At 41.9% G+C, this 25,828-nt stretch overlaps 1 protein-coding gene across 1 annotated transcript in view; it reads left to right on the top strand.

Annotated features, from left to right (window-relative positions):
* The window catches only part of ZNF143 (zinc finger protein 143), a 70,025-nt gene that overhangs the window by 27,905 nt on the left and 16,292 nt on the right, over positions 1-25,828 (top strand). Inside the window, exons 4-10 of the mRNA XM_060261693.1 lie at positions 2,628-2,711; positions 2,920-3,000; positions 4,433-4,629; positions 5,946-6,020; positions 14,281-14,400; positions 16,829-16,904; positions 22,947-23,072. Coding sequence (XP_060117676.1) covers positions 2,628-2,711; positions 2,920-3,000; positions 4,433-4,629; positions 5,946-6,020; positions 14,281-14,400; positions 16,829-16,904; positions 22,947-23,072 — 759 coding nt within the window. The remainder of the gene's footprint in view (positions 1-2,627; positions 2,712-2,919; positions 3,001-4,432; positions 4,630-5,945; positions 6,021-14,280; positions 14,401-16,828; positions 16,905-22,946; positions 23,073-25,828) is intronic.

Genomic DNA, 25,828 nt, shown 5'->3' with positions numbered 1-25,828 from the left:
TTTGCAGGCTGAAGACCTGTGCAGATGAGCCTAGATGTTTTGGTACCAGCAGGGCATGCCTTGCACTGGGGAAAAAATGAGGCAATAAGTGTTTTACAGAGTATGTTTCCCTGCTTAGTCATATATGGGATGTTAGTCTAGCTGCTGTGGTGCATACACAGGGCCAGCGCTAGCGCCTCTAGTGCCCCAGGTCAGTGCCTGCCCTGCTACCTGCCCGCATCTGCCACGCCACTGCGGCAGGGGAGGCCTGGGCAGGCTCTGGTCAAGTGGTGCGTGCGCTCGGAGGCGCTCTGAGAGTGCTCTGCAGAGTGCACATGCACAGCTCGCCCAAAGCCCCCACTCAGCCTTCTCAGGCAGACCCGAGAAGGCTGGGTGAGGGCTGCGGGCAAGCCACACATGCGCTCTCGGAGCACCTCCAAGTGTCTCCGAGAGTACACGCGCTGTCCTCCCCTCTCAGCTTTCATGAGCCTGTGCAGACCTGGGAAGTCTGAGTAGGGGCAGTGGGTGGGTGGCAATGCATATGCTCGGAAGCTGCCTTAAAGAGAGAGCAGCCACTGAGCGCCCTATGGCCAGGTGGCGCGCAAGACATCTGGCCTACCCGGCCTACTCAGATGCACTGGCCATGTGCATACAGCAACTTGAGCTGATTCAGCTGCTATCAAATTTATGATCAAACACATACCTCTTCTGTATTTTAAGTCAAGTTTTTCAAAGCCTTGTGTTCAGCATTATTTATTTAATTAATTTATATTCCGCCCTTTCCTGAAACAGGCTCAGGATGGATGACAACTTAGATAAAATAACAATTAAAACTTACAATTAAAATCAAAACAATGTGAGACAGTACAATAAAACAACAGGCAAGTTCTAAACCATAGATGGTGGTTTCAATCAGGCACATTCTACAATTCCGTGAACTGGTCTAAAAATACAATGGATGAAGGTATAGCAATAAGATGGTATTGCAGCAAAGAAGGCCAGCCGATGGGATAGGATGCCTGTTGCCTCAACCAAAGGCTTGGTGGAATAGCTAGTTAAAATAATTATCTCTTATCTGAATCACTTCATTGAAAATGACAGTTTATTGTTTTGAATGATACTGGATGCAATCCAGAGGAAAATAGATGTGCTTACATCTCTTATGAATCTGGATCGAATTTGACAAAATGTGAGAGGGAAATGCAGGGTCTTGACTTAATTTGTTTTATTGGGAATAGCTGGGGAGGGTGTTCATATGATATGATCAGCAATAGGTTAAGGACAGAGCCTTTTCCATGTAGGGTGGGTTTTTTTTTATAACTGCTTGTTTCCTTGTAGGGGGAAAAAGCCCTATACCTTTTGCCATGCTGAGAGAAAAGCTTATGGAGACTTCTGAATGATCAGAAAGATTGTCTTCAGAGCTCCTCTCCCTGCTGCTGATCTAATCACATTCATAATCATCTATGGATCCATGCCAGTTTTTCTAAAAAGGGATGGGCATTTCTTATGTCTTCCATATCTTGTCTAGTTTGCCCTTGTAGATGTTGCAATATATAACTAAACAATTTAGGGACATTTGCTCTGTCAGAGCTAATCACACCAGTGATCTGCTTTGTTGTGTGTATGGTTTCAGTGCATACACATTCCAGGAGCTGAATTTGTAGACAGTGTACCTAGACCGTGTACATTGTTTGCATTAGGGTTGCCAAGTCTAATTCAGAAAATATCTGGGGACTTTGGGGGTGGAGCCAGGAGACTTTGGGGCAGAGCCAGACTTTCCCATTCCCAAAATAAATACATAAAAATACAGCAGTGCAGTTCACCTGAATAGTCATCATTTCCTCATCGTCCAATAGCTGCAATTCTATTAAATGAAAATGAATACACACAAAGCAGCCAAAATGCACAGAGTTTGCAGGCTTGCATTTCACTGGAGCTTTACTCACAGGAATTGCTGTTCTTCAGGCTAACACTGGCAAACAAAAAGAGAGAGAGGTGGAGTTTTCCTCCATCCCATAAACAGGTTCCTATACAAAGTCTCTGAAAACAATGCAAAACAAGCACAGAGACACACACACACCCTTGCTGTCTCTGCAAAGATTTCTGAAAAGTACAGGGGGCTTCTCTCTCTCTCTCTCTCTCTCACACACACACACACACACACAGAGGTTCCTCCACAAGGAGGTTTGAAAGGTACATGGGTTATGCTTCTATCTCTCTAACACCCACTCACACCCACCCACTTACTTGCTCTGAAACGAAAGCAAAACAAACGGAGGGGCTGTGCTCTGACAGGCTCTGCTACTGACCCTTCCCCATGAAGTACTTCCTGCTTCAGCTCAACTTTAAAGGCACACACACACACACACACACACACACTTTAAAACTGGACCTGTTTGCAGGTTTCTAAAGCTTCCAGAGGTCTAGAGGTACAGGGTGGCTGTGGGGGCGGGGCTTCCAAGTGCCAGCCAGCTGGCTGGAGGCGTGGGGAAGCCTGTAAAACCTGGGGATCTCCCACTGGGACCTGAGGATTGGGAAGCCTAGTTTGCATGGATACTGATATATAAATGAAAACTTGCTTCTGTACACTGATCGTTCTTGCTTGTTTTTGAATTTTAAACATTAATCTTGGTATGCGTATATTCCAGATGGTAAATTAATGGATGGCCAGGTGATTCAGCTGGAAGATGGTTCAGCAGCCTATGTCCAGCATGTTCCCATGTCTAAAAGTAGTAAGTATATTACACAGATACTTAAAAACTACTTTCAAGTTGTTGACTTGGAGACAAAATGATTTAATTATTACTAGTTTTATAAAATGTTGCTATCATTTGAAGTGTTAAAAAAGTGAATCAGTTTCCTGGTCTGTAGACAAAATCAAATCTCATAATTAATAAATGCATTATGTAAGTAAAATAATCTTTTCTTTATCTGGCACAGGAGATAGTCTTCGTCTAGAAGATGGTCAGGCAGTTCAGCTTGAAGATGGAACAACAGCTTTCATTCATCATACTTCAAAAGGTAAAGTACATTTTGACATCGTCTATTTTACACTAACCAAAATAATTTAATTTCCCTTTCAGTATATCAAGTTTGACTATGTTTAGTATATTCTCTTCTGTAGTACCTTGAATAGCCCAAGCTCGCCAGAAGCTAAGCAGGGTCAGCCATAGTTAGTTTTTAGAACTACAGGGAAGACAGGTCGCTATGCAGAGAAAGGCAATGGCAAACCACCTCCCTCTTGCTTTGAAAAGCCCATGGTTCTGGGATTGCCATGAGTCAGTTTTCATTTGATGGCACACAATTATGATTTTAGCCTCTTCTCTCTCCAGTTATCGGTATCCTCTTCTATCTGTACCAGGCTCCTTCTCTTCTGACCCCCTTCCATTCTGATTCTTCCTCTCTGCCACCTATTTCCTCCCCTTGGCAATGCTTGAACTGAGACTCCTGAATCTGGCCCCATCCCTGCCATACACCTGGGGTGGAAATCTGAATCTTGGCCTTACATGTGCCAACATGTCATCAAGGGTATAAAAGGTTTTGAGCACCCTGAAAGGGGTGGAGCAGCTTGGTATGCAGGCCTTGGCTTAACTCTGCACCACAATTTATTGCAATAAATTCTTTTTCCTTCTCACCTGGACTTTGGTTGCATGTGTTTTATTGGGCAAAGCAGTTCAGATTGCAGATTTGTGAAACACTATTGTGGCCCTGGAACACTTTTAACTGGCACCATCCTGGGTGGTCACTCTCTGCCAATCTTACCTTGGCTACTCCCCAACCCATCCTCGCCTGCCAAGCATTGGGCAGCACATCCTGTTCCTCACAAAGACATACCACTAATATTATTTTTCATATCTAGAAAGTTACAGGTTATGCCTCCCAATCCAGAGTAAAATGTCTGGCTGGAGAGTACTGGTCTATGTATGCCCATAAAATAGTCTGCCTTCTTAGGGAACAATGATATCTATAGTAATGACAAAGCTAACAAAATATATACAGTATGTATAAAACCCTATTCAAGGTCCTGTCTAAGATTCTGCACTTTAATTATCATGTAGATTATCTTTATGTAGAACATATTCCCACTTTTCTAGGGCACAATGATTTGAGTCTGTTCAGCTTTTTTCACAAGAGTGAATAAGTTTAAAAAAAAAATGGTCAGGGACCCTGACTCAAGGTATTTCTAGGAAATGTAAAGTGAATTTATGCAAGCCCTTCTTGTTCTAAGTAAAACATGAAGAAATTGTCAAGTTGTTTTTATACTTTAACCAGTGGACAGCATTTAAACTAAATTCAAATTAAAATGAATAGGCAGCTACATCAAAATGCAAACATAATTGGGAAGTGAAAAGAGGTTATGCTCCAGCATGAATTGCTTAATTGTGTCCAAAATTTTAAAGTAATATTCACAGCTTTTTTCCGTGTCTTAATGTTGTTTCTGTATAATTTGCAGACAATTATGACCAGAGTACACTACAGGCAGTGCAGCTGGAAGATGGAACCACTGCCTACATTCACCATACAGTTCAGGTACCCCAGTCAGATACCATCTTAGCAATTCAGGCTGATGGCACAGTGGCAGGTCTTCATACAGGAGATGCTACCATCGACCCAGATACAATCACTGCCTTGGAACAGTATGCAGCAAAGGTATATTTGGAACACACCTGAATTTTGTATAGTATTAGTATTATGTGACATAAGAATCTTAAGATCAAAGTATGTTTTCTTGGTCTGAAAACTGCTGAGATAAATTTGTATTAGGAGAAAATTATTTTTTCACAAAACACTGAAAGCCAGACTATTTGTATTTGAAAAGGAAACACTTTATATAATATTCCCACAATTGTGGGAATTTCTGCCTTCCCTACTTTGCCTAGTGTCCTGATTAAGGGTTACACCTTTAATTATGAATGCTGGCCAGGTTTCTATCATTAACCGTTTGAAGCTGATTGGTAAGCCTGATTAAGAGGGAAAATGGTTAGTGTTAGGGTTAAGGTTGATGCAGACATAGTTGCCAGGAGTTCTTATGTGAGAGTGGAGAGACTTGAGTAATGGAATACAAATTCCTGCAGTCTACTCCTGATTTTCTTAATTAAGTAGTGGATACGTTATGGATGACATATTTATGATGAATTCATAGAGGATCAGCAGCTGCCATGATGGTTCAATGAAACTTCCCTGCTTGGAAGTAGTGTGCCTTTGAATACGAGTTGCTGCAGGTTAACGGTGGGGGAGGACTATTCATGAAGTCTTCATGCCTTGTTTTATTCTTAGAGATTAATGTCTGGCCACTGTAGGAAGCAGGATGCTGGACTACTGGATCTTTGGTCTGATGCAGCAAGGCTGTTCTTGCTTTCCTAAGTCTTCTTATAATGCACTGAGCAGTTGAGATCGTTGCTAAGACACAAGTTCCTGTTAATTTCTATTCATGGTTGCACCATGAAAGACTATAGAACTTATCCATTCTTGAGATAAAAGGAGACCTGGAAGAACATTGTTGAAATAATTTGGAATGTTTTTCAGGAATGGCTTCCAGAGGACATGCTTGTAATTTTGTTGAAGTATGTGGACTAGTGGTGTAGAAGTCACTAGTAAATGCAAACATGTTAACTTGCAAAGCTATCCATGTCATAAAGTTCTGAAGGATCAAGCTGATTCTCTCAATACAATTTTTGTTTTCACAGATTTTGATATTTGAAAAACAAAATTATATTGGCTTAATAGCTGACAGGGGTGGATATTTTTTTCAGATGGAAGAGCAAAGTGAGAGCAACTAACCAATAAATATATTTAGAGTGACTCAATTTTTGTTATTCTTATGAGGTTTGATGGGCTATGGTTTATCATATATTACAATATATATTGTTTGTACATAAACTTCATTTCATTTGGTTCTAATTCAGCTGGAGTGAAACATAAAATATTTCAACATGTGTTTCTGCTTCTTTCTGTCTACTTTTTAGGTGTCTATTGATGGAAGTGACAATGTTAGTAGCACTGGGATGATAGGCGACAGTGAACAAGATAAAAAAATGCAGGTATGTAACATATAGTGTAAGTGATGCTGTAGTTCATACTGTCTTTTTCCTTATTAATTTTCTTGTGAAAGCAGTCACCCCAGAGTCGGAAATGACTGGTGCTTGCACAGGGGACTACCTTTACCTTTTTACTGGATGGAGACCAGGCTGACTAGATCTGAGACCTGGCTATCAAGTAGATTCCTCCAAAGTCTTCTGTTTCCATATTTTTAAAAAACAGAGTATGGAAAATATATTCATGAGTTTTTTTCCTTTTAAAAAAATCATTATACTCAAACCAAATTTTTTAAATAAACTGATATATTTTTTGCATTGGCTTTTGCTGTGAAAAATTAAGTTAACAAAACACAAGGCACTGCGATCTCTACGCAAGACAAAAGCAATGATAAGACCATTCAATTTGCAACAAACATACATATAAGTATATAATAATGTAGAACAGTAAGAAAATATTAATGTAGTTACAGTCCATGAATGGTGAAAAACCTTTTCAGTCCAAACAAGGTGTTCTACAGATGTAGTCCCAGGACCATACGAAGAATGAAACAGAGCAGGGTCTCCCAAACTTTTCTTTCCCGTGACCCGGTTATTTTTACACTTCTCCTTCATGGCCCACTAAAATTCGAGGGTGGAGCCAAGAGACTTTGGGGGTGGAGACAGGAGTTATGTCATTTCCTGTGGTGTCACTTCCAGGTCAAGGGCCAAGTGATGTCACTTCCAGGGCACACTGAACCAAAACTCCACCTTTTCCTGTGATGTCACTTCCAGGGCACTCCCCCAAACCTGCCTCTTCTTCTGAAGTAACTTTGTCTTCAGAAAAATCTCTCTGAAACTCATGCTAAGCCAAAATGGGAGTGGAAAGTGGGTGGTCTGCAACTTTTTCATACATTCCCAGGGTCCTCTCTTTCCACCCTCACACCTGCATGCACCTGTCTGTTTGTGTGTTCTTCTCCAGCTTGCAAGCACTCCTAATGCCCATGTTCAATTGCCTGCACCAGCTACACACCCCTTCCTCAACAGCACTGACCAGTGTATGCAGTTGGAAGTGCTGTTGCCATTGCTATCAGGAATGCCAGTGCTGTGTACCACCCACACTGGGCCCTGGCAGCTGCTGTACCTCAAAATATGCTGACACATTTAGTAGCCCCTTCCTTCAGCTGCTACTAATGGAACCCTGCCTCAAGCTACAACCAAGCTTGCTTGGTTTCAAGAAAATCTTTTGACGGCTATTTTTCATACTTTCCCTTGACTGAAACACTGGGAAATTGCTGTGAAAGAGAATTGTACTGCAATTAATGAATTAATTTCAAGTTATATAAAGTTCATACAAGCTTTTCTGCAGTTATCCCAAAAAGGATATTTATGAGGGGCTTGCAGCTTTTTACTGGCTGTGTTTCCCATGCCTTTAAAAGCAACCTGTTGTGCAGATATTTAGCCAGTGAACTTCTTTCATCCTTTTTAATATCTACAGGAGGAGTTTAATTTTGGTGTCAGACAGCTGTTAAAAGCAGGACCAGTAAAATGGTGCCACGTTCATAGTGCCATCACTTCCAGTGCTGTTGAGATATACAGCAGTAATCTCCAATAATCTCTTTCTGCCCCACACCTCTCACTTTCACTCACTCACACAGAAATCTCATAGAAAGGCCAGCTGGCTACAACTGGTGGTGCCAATTTTTCATTGACGGAGCTCCTATGTCTGCAACAACAGTATGATGAACAGAAAAGTTTCATCCAGTAAAAATGGAATGAAAGATAGGGAAAGAATGAAATTGAAGGAAAAGAAAAGAAAGACATGGAAAGAAAGAACATAAGAGAAGCCATGTTGGATCAGACCAGTGAACCATCCAGTCCAAAATTCTCTCATACAATGCCCAAGAAGCAGCAGAATGTCCACCAGTGGGGCCAGGACACTAGAAGCCCTCCCACTGTTGCTTCCCCCCTGCCCCAGCACCAAGAATACAGGCAGAGCATCCCTTGCAGACGGAAAAAGAAAGAAGGGGGGAAAAAAAGGGGAAAAAAGCCTTACCATCAGATGACCCCAGCCAGCAATAATTCTGCCCAGGGGTCGTTTGGTAAAAAAATAGCTATTGGAATGCCCACTCCCCACCCCTCCCAGCTGAAAAAAAACACCCTTCTTTGCCCCCCAGGCCTCCCGGGAAATCTCCCCAAAGGAACATAATGCAAGGCACATGAAAGCTCATACCTTGAAGAACACTTCATGGATCTAAAGTGCCAGTGGATGCCAGCTTTTCTCTCAAACACTGGGAGAGGGGGGGAAGGAAGGAGAGGCAGCCCAGCTCCTCTCTGAACAACATAGAGAGGGGGAAGGAAGGAAGCCAAATGGAGCTCAGGCTTTGCAGCCTGTGCCTGTGTCAGTCTTCAAGGCTAGCTTTTCTCTGCACAACACAGAGATGGGGGAAGGAAGGAAGCCAAATGGAGCTCAGGCTTTGCAGCCTGTGTCAGTCTTCAAGGCGAACTTTTCTCTGCACAACACAGAGATGGAGGAAGGAAGCAGAGCAGAAGTCATGCTTTGCTGGGGGTGGCGATAGCTTTGGTTTTTCTTGTGACCCGGTAGTGAGGCTTCCGTGGCCCGGTACTGGGTCCCGACCCTGCAAATGGGAAACAGTGGAATAGAGATCTTTCCTCCTTTCTTCCATTAGCCACTGGGACTTTTCTTGAACAAGATACAAGCTTCTAAACAGGAGAAAAGGATCCCTGAGCCTGACTTGCTATTCAAATATAAGCAGTTTTGTGTCTTCTTCAAGATCTCTGTCCTTTCTCATTAGTGTCTCAAACAAGTTTTCTTCTGATGGAACACAGTAGCCTCCAGCAATAACACAAGAGCATAAGCTTCACCAGTTTCCTTGGGCTATTTGTTCTTATATATGTATGTTTGTTGTAAATTGCATGGTCTTATCATTGCTTTTGTTGTGAAAAATTCAGTGACATGTTTTACTTTGAAGACAAACTTAGAGTGTGTCTCTCCAGATACTTGTCTATGGCATGTCTGCCTTAGCACTTTATTATATCCTTTTATCAGAAATTTGGTCTATGGAGTTGGAAGATTTTCTGGTTAGTTCATAAATGAGCATAAAATGCCTTGCAAAAAGTGATAGTCTGTCAGAAAGGATTTACTTAGTTCATTAAAGTTGCTTTTAACAGGAAATGGGACATTTAGATAAAATAATTAAAATGTACCGTATATTTCAGGTAAGATATAGAAGATTGTTGTAAATTGCAACAGAAATCCCCACAGTGAAATACAGGATATTCTCATCATAAGACACTGAATTACATCTTACTAACTACCAGTGAAATATACTCTGGATGTTTCCCACATCTCTCTTCCTCTGTTGACCATTGAAAAGTTTGTGCTGGATGATGCAAGATGACCAGTGGGTCGTGAACCAGCAGTGTGGAGGAAAAATTGTCCTCTAACATGCAGTGCCTGGCTAACACAAACTTAACTTGTTACTAAAAAGATTTTCAGAATCTGTTTACAAGTCCCTTGGTAATTCTTATTAAAATTATGCAAAATAATCAAAGGATAAGAAGTTTTACAAAAAATATATGAAAAAGTGTCTACTCTGAGGGGGGGTTGTATTTTTGTATTTTATTTAATGTATTTATCTTAAAGTGTGTTTGTATGCACACTTGGAAGTCATGGCAGCCTCTGATGACTGACCCCTACTGGGGCATGGAGGATATTGAGGTGACTAAATAAAGCCTGCCTTCATCTCCAGCTCTGGTATTCCAAGGAGGTGTCCCATCCAAGTACTTGCCAGAGTCGACCTTGCTTAGCTTCTGAGATCTGACAAGATCAGGCTTGCCTGGACTATCCAGATTGGAGCTTAAAAAGTGCCTACTTTACTATGGCTGAATAAAATGATGCCCTTTGTGCTTGATCTGCCTACTACAGCTAGCATTTATATTTAACGTTTATTTAATCGGGACGCTATAAAATACAAATGGTACTACTATTGCCGTTGTATTTCACCCACAGATAAACATTTAAAGTGTTTATTAGAGTTACAGATCTTCCCATATTATGTTGAGAGTTGAAATTTGTAAAACTATTACCAATAACATTTGCTCACATCTTTCTCCTAAATTAATTGTTGTTCTATACTAAATTATTTGCTGTTCTATACTAGAAAAAGTATCTTTCTTTTTTATGTTGTTTTTTATCAGCTCTTTCCAAAATAAAGAGACTTCCTAAATGTATATAGGGACTAAGGTTTTGAACTTTGAAATACTGAAACCAAAATGGCATACATCCTTACCATCTAAACCTAATTAATATTGTATGATAAAACTGCCATTTATCATAATACTTCTAAATGCATAAGTATTGGGTTGGATCCCATAGTTATATGAGAGAGACATACACATGGTAGTAAGTCTTTCAAGCTTGCAGCCTTTGAGCAGGGCCAGATCTGGGGGGAGGGGCAGAAGGGGTCACTTGCCCTGGGTGCCACCTGGCGGGGTGCCAAATCGGATGCTTTTGGGAGGAGGAGCAAACCAGCAGCCCTGCAGCCCCGATCTGCCTCCCTCCCCATTTAAAGATCCCAGCTGGCCGGTGCGGTCTTTAAATGGGGAGGGAGGCAGATCTGCTGCTTCTTTCGCTGCCTCTGCACTTCACGAGGCACAGAGGTGGCAAAACAAGTAGCCGCACTTCCCAGATCTACCTCCCCCCACCATTTAAAGGCCCTGCCAGCCACTGGCCAGCATGGTCTTTAAATGGGGAGGGAGGCAAATCTGCTGCTTCTTTCCTCACCTCTCAGCAAAGCGCAGAGGCAGAGCAGCCCCACATTCCAGATCTGCCTCCCGGCCAGGGTCTTTAAACGGGGTGGGGGGCAGATCTCCTGCTTCTTTCCCCACCTCTTTACCTCATGGAGAGGTGGCGAAAGCAGCCTCAGATTCCCAATCTGCCTCCCTCCACATTTAAGGACTCTGACCAGCGAAGTCTTTAAATGAGGGGCAGGCAGATTGGCTGCTTTCATCCCTCTCCACAAGGCAAAGAGATGCGAAAGCAGCCTCAAAGTTCCCCCCTGGGTGGGGGAAGACAACACTCTAGTGCTGATGCTGCTCCCTCCCCCCCATTTGAGTTGGGGCGCAGAACCTATCTACCCCATTAAATTTTGTCATAGGATTTCCACACAATGTAATCTAGTTGCTTCTGGAGTTCTGGATGACTGTCTTGATGCGATGCTTTATTAAATAAACATATTGTGCAGTCTTTAAGAAGACTTCAGATTTTATCTCCATTTTATTATTTTAAGTATATTCAGCCGGCCTTATGTTCATTAAAGTTATATGAGAAAAAACAGATGTCACATTGCTTAGTTGTAGTAATTTCAGCCTCTTCTTTAAGAGAGTTTCGCCCACAGACAAATACAAAAGAGTATTTGTTTAAATACTAAATCTGACCTTCAGTAGTATTTCAGAGAACAAAAGGAAAACTGCATAAATGCATCTCAGGTAGCATAATTCCTTTTCAGAGTAAGCATGGCCATATGCTCATAGCAAAGATAATGGGATATACTTGACAAAATATTGCTGAACAGATTTCTTGCTTTGGGGTCTTTTGCTGTGTTAACTGCTCAAGCTGCAATGTTAGACATTTAACAGAAAATATTTTGATGATATTTATGATTTATAAAGCACAATTCTAGACAGACTTATTGAACATAATGGGACTTGCTTCCAAAGTATACCTACATAGAATTGCAGGTAAATATATGATGTTTCATTGTCAAAATTACATCAAAAATTGATGTCTAGGAAACCAAATAAATAATAGAAATCATTCTAGCAAATCTTAGGAAAATGTTTGCAATCAAGCAAAAGTACAGTCTCCTGATAATTCAGAACTTGGTTTGCCAGGTCTTATCTGGCTGCTGGCAGGTGACGTCAATGCATTGGGCACTTGGCAGCATGCTGGTGCTTTTTGGGAGTGAAGCACCCCAGTTCCATGGCGGTGGGTTGGAGGCCCCATATTGGGGGAAACCCCGTTCCTCGCAGGGGGAATGGGGACCCTTTTCAGAACTGTTATTGTTGTTATATGAAGACTTGTTCCATTGATCAGTGATTGCTCTTCAGAGTGCCCTGTGATGCCAGATGAATTGTCTTCTCTAATTCTATTTAAACTAAGTGTATATGAACAATTACAGTGTTTAACAAGCAGACATGTGGAGGGGGATCTTATTCTCCCCACTATATCCCCTTTCCCTTCCCTGAAAGCTGCTACAGCCTCTCTCTTTTTCCTGTTTCCTTATCTCCTTTCCACCATCCAACCTACCTTTTTCTGCCCCCCTTTCCTTTGTCTCCTTCCCCTGATAGCCAGGAAAACTCTGTCCCTATTGCACAGTGCTGGTCTCCAGGCAGAATTGTGTTGTGGGGTACCCACGTGGACTTGTGGGGGGCACTTCAGTGTCCCCCTTTCCACACTATTTCGACTTTCCTTACTCCTGGCAGCCTTCATATCCTCTCTTCTTTCCCTGCTTCCTGCTCTCCTTTCCATCTACCTTTTATCTGCATATCATATTCAGCTATATTTTTAATTTATTTACATCATTGATACTCCATATAGGGTTGCCAGGTCCAACTCAGAAAAAATCTGGGGAATTCCCTAAAATAAATAAAAATGCAGCAGTGCAGTTCTCCTGAATACAGACTTCATTTTCTCATCCCCCAGCAGCTGAACTTCCACTAAATGAAAGTGAACACACACATACACACTCACAAAGCAGCCAAAATAAATGCAATTTACAAGCACACACTTTTGAGATCTTACATTTTACTCACAGGAGTTGTTGAGTGTAACCATCTGCTATATTTCAACCAACTTCAAACTGACAGGGAAATGAAAAGAGAGCAGCCTAGGGAGTGGAGTTTTCCTTTATTCCATAATCAGGTTCTGTTTTACTCCATTTTAAAGTACACGACTTCTGAAACTAATGCAAAACAGAGGGGCTGCACTGGCTTCTCTTCTTTTCTCATATGGTTCACACACTCACCCACGTGGGAAGAGCGACGTGGCTCTGCTTGCTCACCCCACCCATGCAGCTTTCTTCCAGCTGAGATTTAAAGGCACGCACAGTCCAAAATGTAAGCAGTTTGCAAAGTTCTTTTAAGCCTGTCAAGGTTGAAAGGCACATCATGGCTAGCACAGGAAGGAACCTGAAAAATCAAGGGATCCTCTGCCAGGACCTGGGGGCTGGCAAGCCTAACTCCATCTTTCCCCACCATGGGGATCCAAAGCAGTTTACATGGTTCTTCTCTTATCCATTTTATCCTCACAAGAATCCTGTGAGATAAGTTAGGCTGAGAGTGTGTGACTGACCCAAAGTCACCTAGTAAGCTTCCACAGAGTGGGAATTTGTACTTGGGCCTTCCACATCCTAGTCTGAAACTCTAATCACTACACCACACTGGCTTTCATCGCGGCAGCTGCTGAACAGTAGCAAGCAGCCAGGTTTGGGTGAGTAATGCTAGACACATGGGAGCAAGGATCCTATTGCTAGGCCCTTCCTCAAATGACGGAACAGCTCTGAAAAGGGCCCTGTCCCCCCCCCCCCTTGCCTTTTACTGACAGAAACAGAAGCTTGAAGGCTGGCAGTACTGTTGAGGTTGCATACCAACAACCACAGAGGGCATTTATTTCTTAAAGCTACAGGTACAGCTTCTATGGGGGGGTTAGCCCCCATATATATCTTTAAATTTTCCTGCAAACCTGGGGCTTTCCTCAGGTTTGTAGAAAGAGCTCTCTTGTCTGTTCATGGCCCTCATCCTCTGCATTTAAGTATCCAGATGGGGCCATGTTGAGAATTAGATACATTGATAATGATGTTTTCAGTATCTTTTGATTTGCCAGTTAAATTTAATCACCGCTTTCTTGTCTCTGAATGGCAAGCTGTTACTGATAGAGTCAAAGATAACACAGACATGCTCAGCTCAGAAATTACAGGAGGAAATTATATATAACTTCAGGTGTGATGGCCAATGAGGACACTTACACTAGTCAGAAGATGAGTGGAAATGTATGTTAGCTGAATATTGAATAAGACTAAGTACTTTCTAACAGAATAAGCAGTTTCAATTTGAAACTCATTCCACAGTAAACTTTGGTTTTTAGCATTTTAACATGCACACACACACAAGCACACACACAATACCAAAAACCCCTTTGGAAGGAACCCTTTGTTTTTGGTAACCCAGCTGCTCTTCTCTAACTTGATGCTTCATTTCCTCATAGATTGTTTTGCAAAGCCATAGCACAAGAGTGACAGCTAAATCACAGCCAAGTGGAGACAAGGCTTTTCGATGTGACTATGATGGCTGTGGAAAATTGTACACCACTGCACATCATCTAAAGGTAATCACAAAATAAATAATCTAGTTGTTCTTTGCAATAAGATACTGGGCAGAAAGTACTGGAGATGTATGGAAAAATCAGACAGATGGTAGTTTAAATTTCTAAATTTAATATATGATGTATGTAGCATTTTGTGTGGCCCACGTTCTTCAAGATACACCTTATAATTAACATCATGACTTTTTATATCAGTTCCCATTTCATTGTCAACTAGAAAAGCAGACTTCTAGTTCAAATAGAAGCATGTTAATTAAATTATATTTTCAGAGTGCATGCATCTAGTGATAAAACTTCAGCTAATACACACAATAGCACATAAAGGAGAGCTCCAAGAACTTATAAGGGAAAGGAAATTGCATTCCACCTGCCCTCAGTATGGTCTTTGCTGCTCCTCCTGTGGTTTCATCTCCTGTTTATTTTTCTTTCTTTATTTATTTTTGTTAATTTGTATTCCACCCTTTCCCACAAGCAGGCTCAGAGTGGATCTGGCCTCATTTTTCAGATTTGTTTTAATCCTCAAAGTGGCCAGCCATTGGTTATGAGATGCAAGGAAATATTTCAGCTCAAAGATGCAATTACCATAATGAGACAAAAGCAAGTTGTTGTAACCTTGATGATACACATTTTATTTTTAATGTGATCTGTCCAGAGAAGGTTTCATTCTTGGTTTCAGGCACAGCCAAATTGCATTTTGCTCTCATTTCCCACGCCTCTGTCCATAAGGTACTTGCACTGTATTTATGCAAGCATGTTAGTAATAATAATAAACTTTTATTTATATCCCGCCCTCCCCGCCAAGGCAGGCTCAGGCAAGCTCAGTTCTTTAAGAACCCCACACCTCTCTCTCTCTCTCTCTCTCACACACACACACACACAGAGTCTTCTTCTTTCTCCAGGGCTGCTACTCCTGTTCTGGGGAGGAAGGGAGAGGGAGGAGAGAGGGAGAGAGAGAGGGAGAACACAAAGTTTGGAGTCCCATGGTAGCTTTAAGACCAGTAGCGTTTTATTCCAGGTATAAGTTTTTGTGTGCAAACACACTTTGGCCCTTTTCACATTTACCATTCTAAACCAGAAAGCAATCATTAGTGGGTCATCAGGGAGTAATCTGGTACAGGGATGGGCATTTCAGACAAGAGATTTTCCTTCCGGTCTCTGAAATGTGCCATTTTACATAGTTCCACTTTCCTTTTAGCTTGCAGGAATGATAGTTGTTTTTGTTCCCTTCTTCACTGAGTGGCACATGATCTCTCCTCTTTTTTTTAAATGTTTGTTTAAGAGTGCTATGACACTGAAATGGAACAACAAAACAGTGCAACAGTGCCGCCATTGGGATGCTTGGATCCCATTGAAATGCATGTCCCATTTCAGCATCATAGTGCTCTTAAACGAATATTCCCCCCCCCCCCCCAAAAGAGGAGAGATTGCGCACTGTCTGGCAAAGAACGGCACAAAAATAAACATTGTTCCTGAAAGCGCTATAGGGCATTTCACACAGCTTGTGGTAGTGATTCTGATCTGGAAAGAGGGGTTGAAAACTGGATGGAAGCAGCTTTTGTCAGCAATGCCTTAGGCATGCCTACCCATTGGGACAGCTGCAGGATTGTCTGAAAATGTGAAAGTATTCTGGTAGCAGCGAGTTACTAAAACAGTTCTGTCTGAAATGACAGAAGAAACCCATTACTGGCCAGTTGGCATACCAGAATACTTAGGCTGTATGAAAAAAACTTCTTGGGAGGGAGGGAGTATGGATGGATGGATGGATTCTTCTGAGAAGCACAGTGTACACTGAGGAAATTACTGGCTTATTCTGAAAAGTTGTTTTAAAAAAGATTGGATTTCTCTAGATCTATTTTTTTGCAAAAAGACCTTTAGAAATTAGAATGTTTGGATTGGTCCTTATAATTTGGGGAGTGGAGTGATTTCAGATGACAAATGATAATAGCCCACATTGGTATTGAGTCAGGAAACATAAGTCTCAGTGAAAATCTGGAGGATGCATTGTCTTGAGCTCCATTATCAGTTGCAATTTAGCAACTTTCTAATCTCCCATTGAAATTCCTTTGTAAGAGAACTGCTACTCTTTGGATGTTCTCCCACTGTTTTTTTAATGCTGTGGTTTCTAATATTGGACTTATGTGCATTTATTCTTTGCATCCTCCTTGACTGAATCCTATGGGGTGGAATTGAGACCTAGGTTTCCTATCTCATTACCAGTGCTGGTATCCCATACCTACTACCCCTCTGCATATCACACCTAATTCTATCAAGCCCGCTATTGCCTTTTGACATCTGAAATCTCCTTTATAAAGTTTATATCTCTTGTACTTCATTTTACATTTTATGGCAGACATGACCTGGCCCAACAAAGTGACATTTATGTCAGATCCATCCCTCATAACAAATGAGTTTGACACCTCTGTCTTAACAGGTACATGAAAGATCGCACACAGGAGATCGGCCATACCAGTGTGAACATCCAGGTTGTGGCAAAGCATTTGCAACAGGTAAGACCCTGGAGTTTCTTAATATGTCTTTGTTGTTTTATAAGTATGTACAACCTTCCTCTTTATTGACCATCTTTATATTAATAAAAAGGAATAATAAGAAAAAAATCTGGGATTCCAAGAAGAGGTAACATACTGTTGCACTTCCTCTCTGTTACATTACCTTGCTCTGTCTATTTGCCTAGCTCCATTTGTGGACAAAAAATACGTAAGATGGTATGTATTTGTTCTTGGATAAAGATCTGTGCTGTAAGACTATATTCATTCAACTATGCTGCTGTGCACTTGTAAGGGAAGTATAATTCAAAACAAAAGCCCATTCCAAACAAGAACAGGAGGGGTGCTAGAGAAATAAAGCCATTAAATTTTCAGGGGATGGTTTAACTTATATGTAGCACTATAGTATATTATGGTGGATTGCTCTGGTCTTCAGCTAATGAGATTTGCTGGCAGTAAAGGTTAGGCATGATCCAAGGTCTCAATAGAAAAGTTAAAAGGAGAGAAAAAAGACTCTTATTTATTTTTTGTTGTTTTTACCTTACTGGTTTTAATGTTGTAAGCTGCCACAAGAGCCTTTGGGTGAGGGGCCACTAAAACATCTAATAAAATAATGTGTGAGGATCATACATTCATAATGTTTTGTACAGGTGTATACATTATTTTCAAGCTGGTATAAATCCATGTAAGTAGTGAACCATCATATTTGTTGTTCAGTCGCACAGTCGAGTCCGACTCTTTGTGACCCCATGGACAAAGTCACGCCAGGCCCTCCTGTCTTCCACCATCCTCCAAAGTCTGCTCAAATTCATGTTAGTTACATCAGTAATGCTGTCCAGCCATCTCCTCTTTTGCCGTCCCCTTCTTCTTTTGCCTCCTGTCTTTCCCAGCATCAGGGTCTTCTCCAGTGAGTGCGCCCTTCTCATTTGGCGGCCAAAGTATTTGAGCTTCAGCTTCAGCATCTGACCTTCCAGGGAACAGCCTGGGTTGATTTCCCTTAGGACTGACTGATTTGATCTTCTTGCAGTCCAAGGGACACTCAAGATTCTTCTCCAACACCACATCTCAATAGCATCTATTCTTCTGCGCTCAGACTTCCTTATGGTTCAGCTCTCACAGCCATACATTACTACTGGGAATACGATCGCTTTGACTATACAGACTTTTGTTGGCAGGGTGATGCCTCTACTTTTTATTATACTGCCCAGGTTCGCCATAGCTGTCCTCCCAAGGAGCAAACGTCTTTTAATTTCATGGCTACAGTCACCATCTGCAGTGATCTTGGATCCCAGAAATGTGAAGTCTGTCACTACTTCCATGTCTTCCCCTTCTATTTGCCAAGGTGTGATGGGGCTGGATGCCATGATCTTAGTTTTTTTGATGTTGAGTTTCAAGCCTACTTTTGTGCTCTCCTCTTTCACTCTCAACAAGAGGTTCTTTAGGTCGTCCTCACTTTCTGCCATTAGAGTGGTGTCATCTGCATATCTGAGGTTGTTGATGTTTTTCCCGGCAATCTTAATTCCAGCTTCTGCTTCATCCAGGCCAGCATTCTGCATTATGTACTCTGCATATAAATTACATCCTTGTCGAACGCCTTTTCCTATTCTAAACCAATCAGTTGTTTCATATCCTGTTCTGACAGTTGCTTCTTAACCCTTATACAGGTTTCTCAGGAGACATGTGAGGTGGTCAGGTACTCCCATCTCTTTAAAGACTTGCCACAGTTTGTTGTGATCCACACAATGAAAGGCTTTAGTGTAGTCAATGAAGCAGAAATAGATGTTTTTCTGATACTCCCGTGCTTTCTCCATAATCCATTTAATGTTGACAATTTGATCTCTAGTTCTTCTACCTCTCCAAAACCCAGCTTGAACTTCTGGCAGTTCCCGATCTACATACTGCTGAAGCCTAGCTTGTAGGATCTTTAACATGACCTTGCTGGCATGTGAAAGGAGTGCAATGGTGCAATAGTTCGAACATTCTTTGGCATTACCCTTCTTTGGGATTGGAACCATCATATATGAAGAAGCAATTACACGGTCTTACTTTAGAATATTTACTCAGCCCAGACTTATTTGCAGATCTCATTCCTGTCCCAGTAGGGGGCAGACAGAAAAGGGAAGGGTCAACATCGCACAACCTATGTCATGGTCCAGTCTCAAGAAGACTGAAAGGACAAAAAATGTATCTGAGGGGGAAGAACACTCTAGATCAAGTGTGCAACTCTGAGAGTAATCATAAACAATAGTACTTATTCTTAGAAAGTATTCTTAGGATTGCAGTCTTGTTCCTCATCGAATCATAGAGTTGGAAGGAGCCATACAGACCATCTAGTCCAATCAGGATCAGCCTAAAGCAGGGGTGTCAAACCCATTTGGGCCTGATCTGACATAAATGAGACCTGGTTGGGCTGAGCCATGATGGGCCGAGCCATGTGCTTACCTATTTAAGATTAGGTAGCAGAGATATAAATTTTATAAAGAACACAGACAAACAAAAATATATATTTAAAAAATTTAAAACATGCTTAAAACGTTAGCACTCATTGGTCTTAAAGATGCTTTCTTTGTATTTCTCCCATGGGATCCAGGGAACTTGGCAAAGGAAGCTCTGGCTCTTTCCTTCCTTCCTCAGAGGACCAGGAGGGGAAGGAGCCTCAGCCAATGGAGAAAATAGAGGGTTTGCTCTGTAGCTCCTGTGCAATTGAGCAAGCCTTGCAGAACAAGCTGTTATGCTGAAGGAAGCAAGATATAGGGAAAAGGAAGCAGATGACAGCCAGTTGCTCAGGGGCCTAATAGGAGACCTCTGTAGGCCTGATTCAGCCCCCGAACTGCATGTTTGACACTCCTGGCCTAAAGCATCTCCGACAAATTATCATCCAGCCATGTTTTGAAGACTGGAAATGAAGAATGGGAAAGGGTATAAGAGTCCCAGACTGTTAAGGACTTTAAAGGTTAGCACTAGTACCAGCACCTTAAATTGGATCCAGGACTAGGTGGTAGCCAGTGTAGCTGCTACAGAGCTGATCATGATGTTCCAGTCAGCAACCTGGTAGCTGCGTTCTGGGCTACCTGCAATCTCTGAAGCATTTTCAAGGCTAGCCCTGCATAGAGCAAATTGCAGTAGTCTGGTCTGGAGGTGATTATTGCATGGATCAATGTGGCAGGGTCTGACCCAGAAAACAATAGAGCCAGCTGGTGGGCCTGGCACAGGTGAAAAAATGCTGACCATGCTACCATGGACACTTGTTTATCTAATGATAGCACAGAATTCAACCACACCCTGAGGCTCTTTACAGTGTATACAGTTGTCAGCTGGACACTATTGAGTCTTGGGATGGATCCTTCAGCTAGCATCTCAGTTTTTCCCAGACATGTAACCTCCTACTTGGATAGATTCAGCTTCAGCCAGCAACCATGGGACAATTCCATCCAGGCACTGGGACCTGCCACCAGATGCTTATACAACAGGAGGAAGAGCTGAGTGTCCTTTGCATATTGATGGCACCCAACTCCAAACCTCCAGAGAGAGGATCAGCCACCATTGGATCATACAATTCAGGTCTCATCAGGAAAACCTCTTTTCCCTGATAGCAACCCTCTGAGAGCATCCCTGGAAGAAGAAGGAGAAACAACTAAGGGGAGTGCCTCTTATCCCCAGAGAGGCAAGGCAGTCAATCAGAACTAAGGGTGTGCAAAACAAAAATCAGCACTTTCCAGGTTCAGGTACATTGAACCTGGAAAATACCAGTATTTTCTGATATTCCCGAATCCCAATATTGATATGGCATTGGGATTTGGGAATTTATTTGGAAAACCTGAATTTTTTTTACTCCATTATACCCTAAGGGGGGAGGGAACAATTGTTCTGGGCTGAGAAAAATGAAAAAAACTGGTCAAAGAAAAGTTTAAAAACATATAAGGATCCAATGAAAGCCTTGTTAACAAATACAAATGATATGTACATAAACAACAATTATTGTGACCTATCACATTTCAACCCAATCAGGCATTTTTCAGAGGTCAAACAATATGAGGTACATATAGGCACACATTACAAAGAAATAACAAAGAATATGTCAATACTGGACCAAACAAGAAATGTTCCAAAATGAAATAAATAGACAGAAGACAGGAATGTTTATGAGACCTCTTATGATTAAATCCTTTGTCCAGGGCTTATGCACAGGTGGTAAATGGTGTTACTTTTGTGTATCTTCCAATTGTGGTCCAAAGTAACAATGTTTTAAGAGCCAAATGTCCTCAATGTCGAAGAAAAGGGAATTAACTGGGCCTGCACACCATCATTCTTTGGGATGGAACTGAGATTAGAAGAGCTGAGCATTTCCGTATCTTGCCACCCTTTGTGAAATCTCCCACCACTGTACCTCTTCCTCCCATCTTACACAAATAGCCCAGCCAACAGGATACAACATGGACAGCAAGGAAGCACTCCTAGACACGTGTTTGTTCCCTCACCCAAGGTTCCAAGACAACCAGTGTAATTGTAATTGTGGGAACTTTCCTTGATTTCCACCTTGCAACAGACCTGGTACTCTTTTGGTTTGTGTATCCAACTCTCAGCCTTGGACGGTGCTGTTTTAGTGCCGATCCAACAGGTGAAGAGCTTGGGAGTGATTCTGGATGCCTCTCTTTCTATGAAGGCCCAGGTCACGACAGCTGCCAGGTCAGCCTTCTACCATCTACTGCAGATCAGGCAACTAGCACCATATCTATCCCCCCAAGACATAGCCACAGTGATCCATGCCATGCTCACTTCCAGGCTGGACTACTGTAACTCGCTGTATACTGGCTTGTCCTTGAAGCTGATCCAGAAACTGCAGCGGGTGCAGAATGAGGCAGCTAACCTGCTAACTGCATCATCTGTATGGGTGAGCATACAGCCCACGCTCTGCAGCCTGCACTGGCTGCCAATAGAGTACTGGGTCTGTTTCAAGGTGTTAGTTTTGACTTTTAAAGCCATGTGCGGCCTGGGACCAACATACCTGTGGGACCGTCTCTCCCCATATACACCCCAGAGGTCGTTTTGTTCAGCCTCCTGAGATCTTTTGACTGTCCCCGGCCCAAAAGATGCCCGTCTTGCCTCTACCGGGGCCAGGATCTTTTCGGTCCTGGCCCCGACCTGGTGGAATCAGCTCCTTATGGAGATCCAGGCCTTACCTGGCTTGTTAGCCTTTTGTAGGGACTGTAAAATGGAGCTGTTGCATCAGGCTTTTGGATGAGGCAGTTGGCATCTACTTGTTAGATCGGTTGGCCTCCCCCGCTGTACCATTATGCCGTATCATCTTGCTATACCATCCTGCTGTACTATTAACTAAATATTATAACTGGTTTTTATTGTGTTTTTTTGTGATTCTATTGTGATTTTATTACTACCTATATTGATGTACTCCACTCTGAGCCCCTATGGGGGAATGGGCGGAATATAAATAAACTAATAATGATGATAATAATAATATAGACATATATATTTGCTTAGGTTCCATCCTTCCGAGGTTGGTAAAATGAGTACCCAGTTTGCTGGGGGTAAAGTGTAGATGACTGGGGAAGGCAATGGCAAACCACCCCGTAAAAAGTCTGCAGTGAACACGTCATGATGCGACATCACCCCAGAGTTGGAAACGACTCGTGCTTGCACAGAGGACTACCTTTACCTTTAGGGTTAAAAAAACAGCAACCCTATAATTGTTCTCTAAAACACAACAGAACTTTCCCATGTCTGGTACTTTGAGCTCCTCTTGAGTGGAAGGGGCAGAATGCAAACATACTGATAATAAAAGAAGGTAGATGGAAACCAATGGCTCTGGACATCTAAGAACATAAGTTTACTTGCATAATTATCAGAACATGTCTATTTGGTGAGAAAATAAGTGAGAAAAAGAAAGATTTCCCAATGTAAAATATATTGATTAAAGTGGTTGATAGAAAAAAACAAATAGAAATAGAATAAAGAATACATGTTCTGATATTGTGACAAGATTTATTAATGTTTAAATGTAAAGCTGTTTGTAAAATGTATTTCAAGGTTATGGACTAAAAAGCCATGTCCGAACCCACACTGGAGAGAAGCCATATCGGTGTTCAGAAGAGAACTGCACAAAGTCATTTAAGACTTCAGGAGATCTACAGAAACATATCCGAACACACACAGGTACATTGCATACTTATTGCATCCAGTGCCTATTACGTTTATAGCAATATATTTTGTACAGACAAAGTAGTGTTTTGAAAGGTTCTGTTTGGCTATAGGATGGTTTCTGTTTTTTACTTCATGGTAAGCATTTTCTCCCAAATTTCTACTGTTCCATAACTTACTTTTGAAGCCTGAATTGCTTTTATACATTAATATTTTGAAACTACAGTTATCATCATGTTAATATTAGTTTAATTCCTATTATGTAAGAGAGCACAGTGTCTTCCCATATTAACAAATTATGCCATCTTTTTAGTTCTAATACATGATATGTGTGTAATGCTACCACAGTCACCAGAGAACAATTAATCTCATCTGGGCAAGTCTCAGTGTACTGCTTCCCTTGTGTAGGTAACTCTTTGAGTAACTTTTATTGACTTTCTGCTTAGCAGCTTTCAGGTGCATGAGGCAGCTGGTGTTTGTATCTGACTGTGTAAAATCCAATGCTTCTCCCATACAGTCTTCCCTTTTACCCCCCCCCCCCCTTCTGTCAGGACAAAGAGATCATCATTGCTGGCTAAATTACAGATCACCTAAAGTGTTCTTTTTGTCTTTGAAACACAAAGTGAGAAAGTTGGAGAGACTAGAGTAAGACTGGAGAACCCAAATCACTCAGATAGCCATGTCTGTATTTTTTGGGAGTTGGTAGGGCTGCATTGACATGCAGTGTGTACTCTTTTCTTCTCACTCTGCATTTTATAACACACACTTTCACTCAAATTTCTGTTTTCTTCAGATAACATCTGACCAATTCCCATCTGTTTGTAAATATAAACATGCTCCCAAGTACATCCACTGTCCACCTTTTTTACCAATACTGAGTGAACCTTCATGCATGCATTATGTCACAGCAGTAGTACTAGGCTTGCCAATCCCCAGGTCCCAGCGGGGGTTCTTCCGCTTTCCCAGGCTCCTTCCCACCCCCAGTCATCTGGCCGGCGGGGGGAAGCCCTGCCCCCAAAGCCACCATGTGACTTTCCCCCTCTGGAGGCTCCAGTCTCCAATTGAAAGGCTTCCTCTTGGGATGGGGTGTCTGTGTTACTTGGAAGAAGTTGGCTGCAACTCGTGAGTAGAGAGGCCAATCCCCCTTCAGAGTCGCCAGAAACCGGGGTGGGGGTGGGGGTAAACGTCTGCTGAGCACTTCATTATTCCCTATGTGGAGATCGATTCTCATAGGGTATAATGAGGAATTTATCTGGAGGTTTCGGGGGCTCTGGGGGGGCTGTTTTTTGAGGTAGAGGCACCAAATTTTCAGTATAGTATCTAGTGCCTCTCCCCAAAGTACCCCCCAAGTTTCAAAACAATTGGACGATGGGGGTCCAATTCTATGAGCCCCAACAGAAGGTGCCCCTATCCTTCATTATTTCCTATGGAAGACATTTAAAAAGGTGTGCTGTCCCTTTAAATGTGATGGCCAGAACTCCCTTGGAGTTCTATTTTGCTTTTCACACCCTTGTTCCTGGCTCTGCCCCCAATGTCTCCTGGCTCCACCCCCAAAGTCCCCAGATATTTCTTGAATTGGACTTGACAACCCTAAGTAGTACTCACTGGAAGCTGTCCTTAGTTCCAGCTCCCTAGTGAGTGTAATTGTATAATCATGTGTCTGAAAGCATGCTGATCGTGTTAATACATTACACTTTTATGTTTACTTATAAAACTTTATATAATTGTACCTTAATGCCATGTGACAGTAATACATGTGTGTGCTAGAATGTGGGCCATTCAGGTTTGCCACTTTCTGGAAAGTCAGAGAAATGGAAATTGGTCAGGGAAAGGGAAATTGGTCTGAAGTCAGAGAAAGTGTGATTAAATATATTCATGCAGTGGATTTTTGGCCTGCTGCTGCAAGAGCGTGATCTGTTCTTGTAGCAACTGGAATAGAGAAGTAGCAGAATACAAGTAAAACTTAATGATTCCCTTTCCCAGCTCCACCTTTTTCTCAGCTCCACCCCCAGCAACCAGCCTAATGTGTTTGTTGAGGTCTGTCCCTGCATGATTTCCAAGGTCTGCCTGTAGCATTTGCAAAGCAAGGCTAGTTTAAACATTTAGCAATATACAAACTTTAAACATCAAACTGTTTTCATCCCTACCTGCTAGTTCTGTATTTAACTTACATATAAAGATAAGCATGTTTTTGGGTCATGCTTGTGTATGGAATGGACTTTTGTCTCCTGCTAAACCCAGCACAGAGTTGTAAATGAGTTTTGCCACTATTGGATTTCACAGACGACTAGCACTTTCTACTCTGCACCATGCAAAGTTAATTTTGCAAATGTGATTGCTTGTTCCTGCTGAAGTTTACAGAGTACCAGCTCTCTCGCCCTCTTTTCTGACTTCTCCCATGCATAAGGGTTGCAATTGAGGGTTGTCCGCTTCTCTAGATTGCAGAATTTTGCCTCCTTTCTTGCTGCTGATCTGCTCATTACACTTTCTGGAACCAGACAGTGCAAGTGAAACTTTCCCAGCTTTGGAAAGTTCCTACTTGTTAGCATTCAGAGCTTACTTGAATTGAAGTTTGTATCTTGGTGTAATCATTGGTGCAATTGCAAATCAGATGTTGCTGCAGTTAATGTTGAAAGAAGCTGATATTAAATCTCTTACTTTGACAAATATTTTTTCAGTTGAGACTTGTGTAGTTGTAGAGTGGAACATTTCATTAAGAAGAAGAAGACTGCAGATTTATATCCCACCCTTGCATTAAACCTTTTATTAAT

Source organism: Heteronotia binoei, chromosome 21, assembly GCF_032191835.1.
Source record: "Heteronotia binoei isolate CCM8104 ecotype False Entrance Well chromosome 21, APGP_CSIRO_Hbin_v1, whole genome shotgun sequence".
In the NCBI taxonomy this organism is placed as follows: domain Eukaryota; kingdom Metazoa; phylum Chordata; class Lepidosauria; order Squamata; family Gekkonidae; genus Heteronotia; species Heteronotia binoei.
Note: the sequence above shows the minus strand (reverse complement) of the source record. Positions and strands in the feature narration are given on the sequence as shown.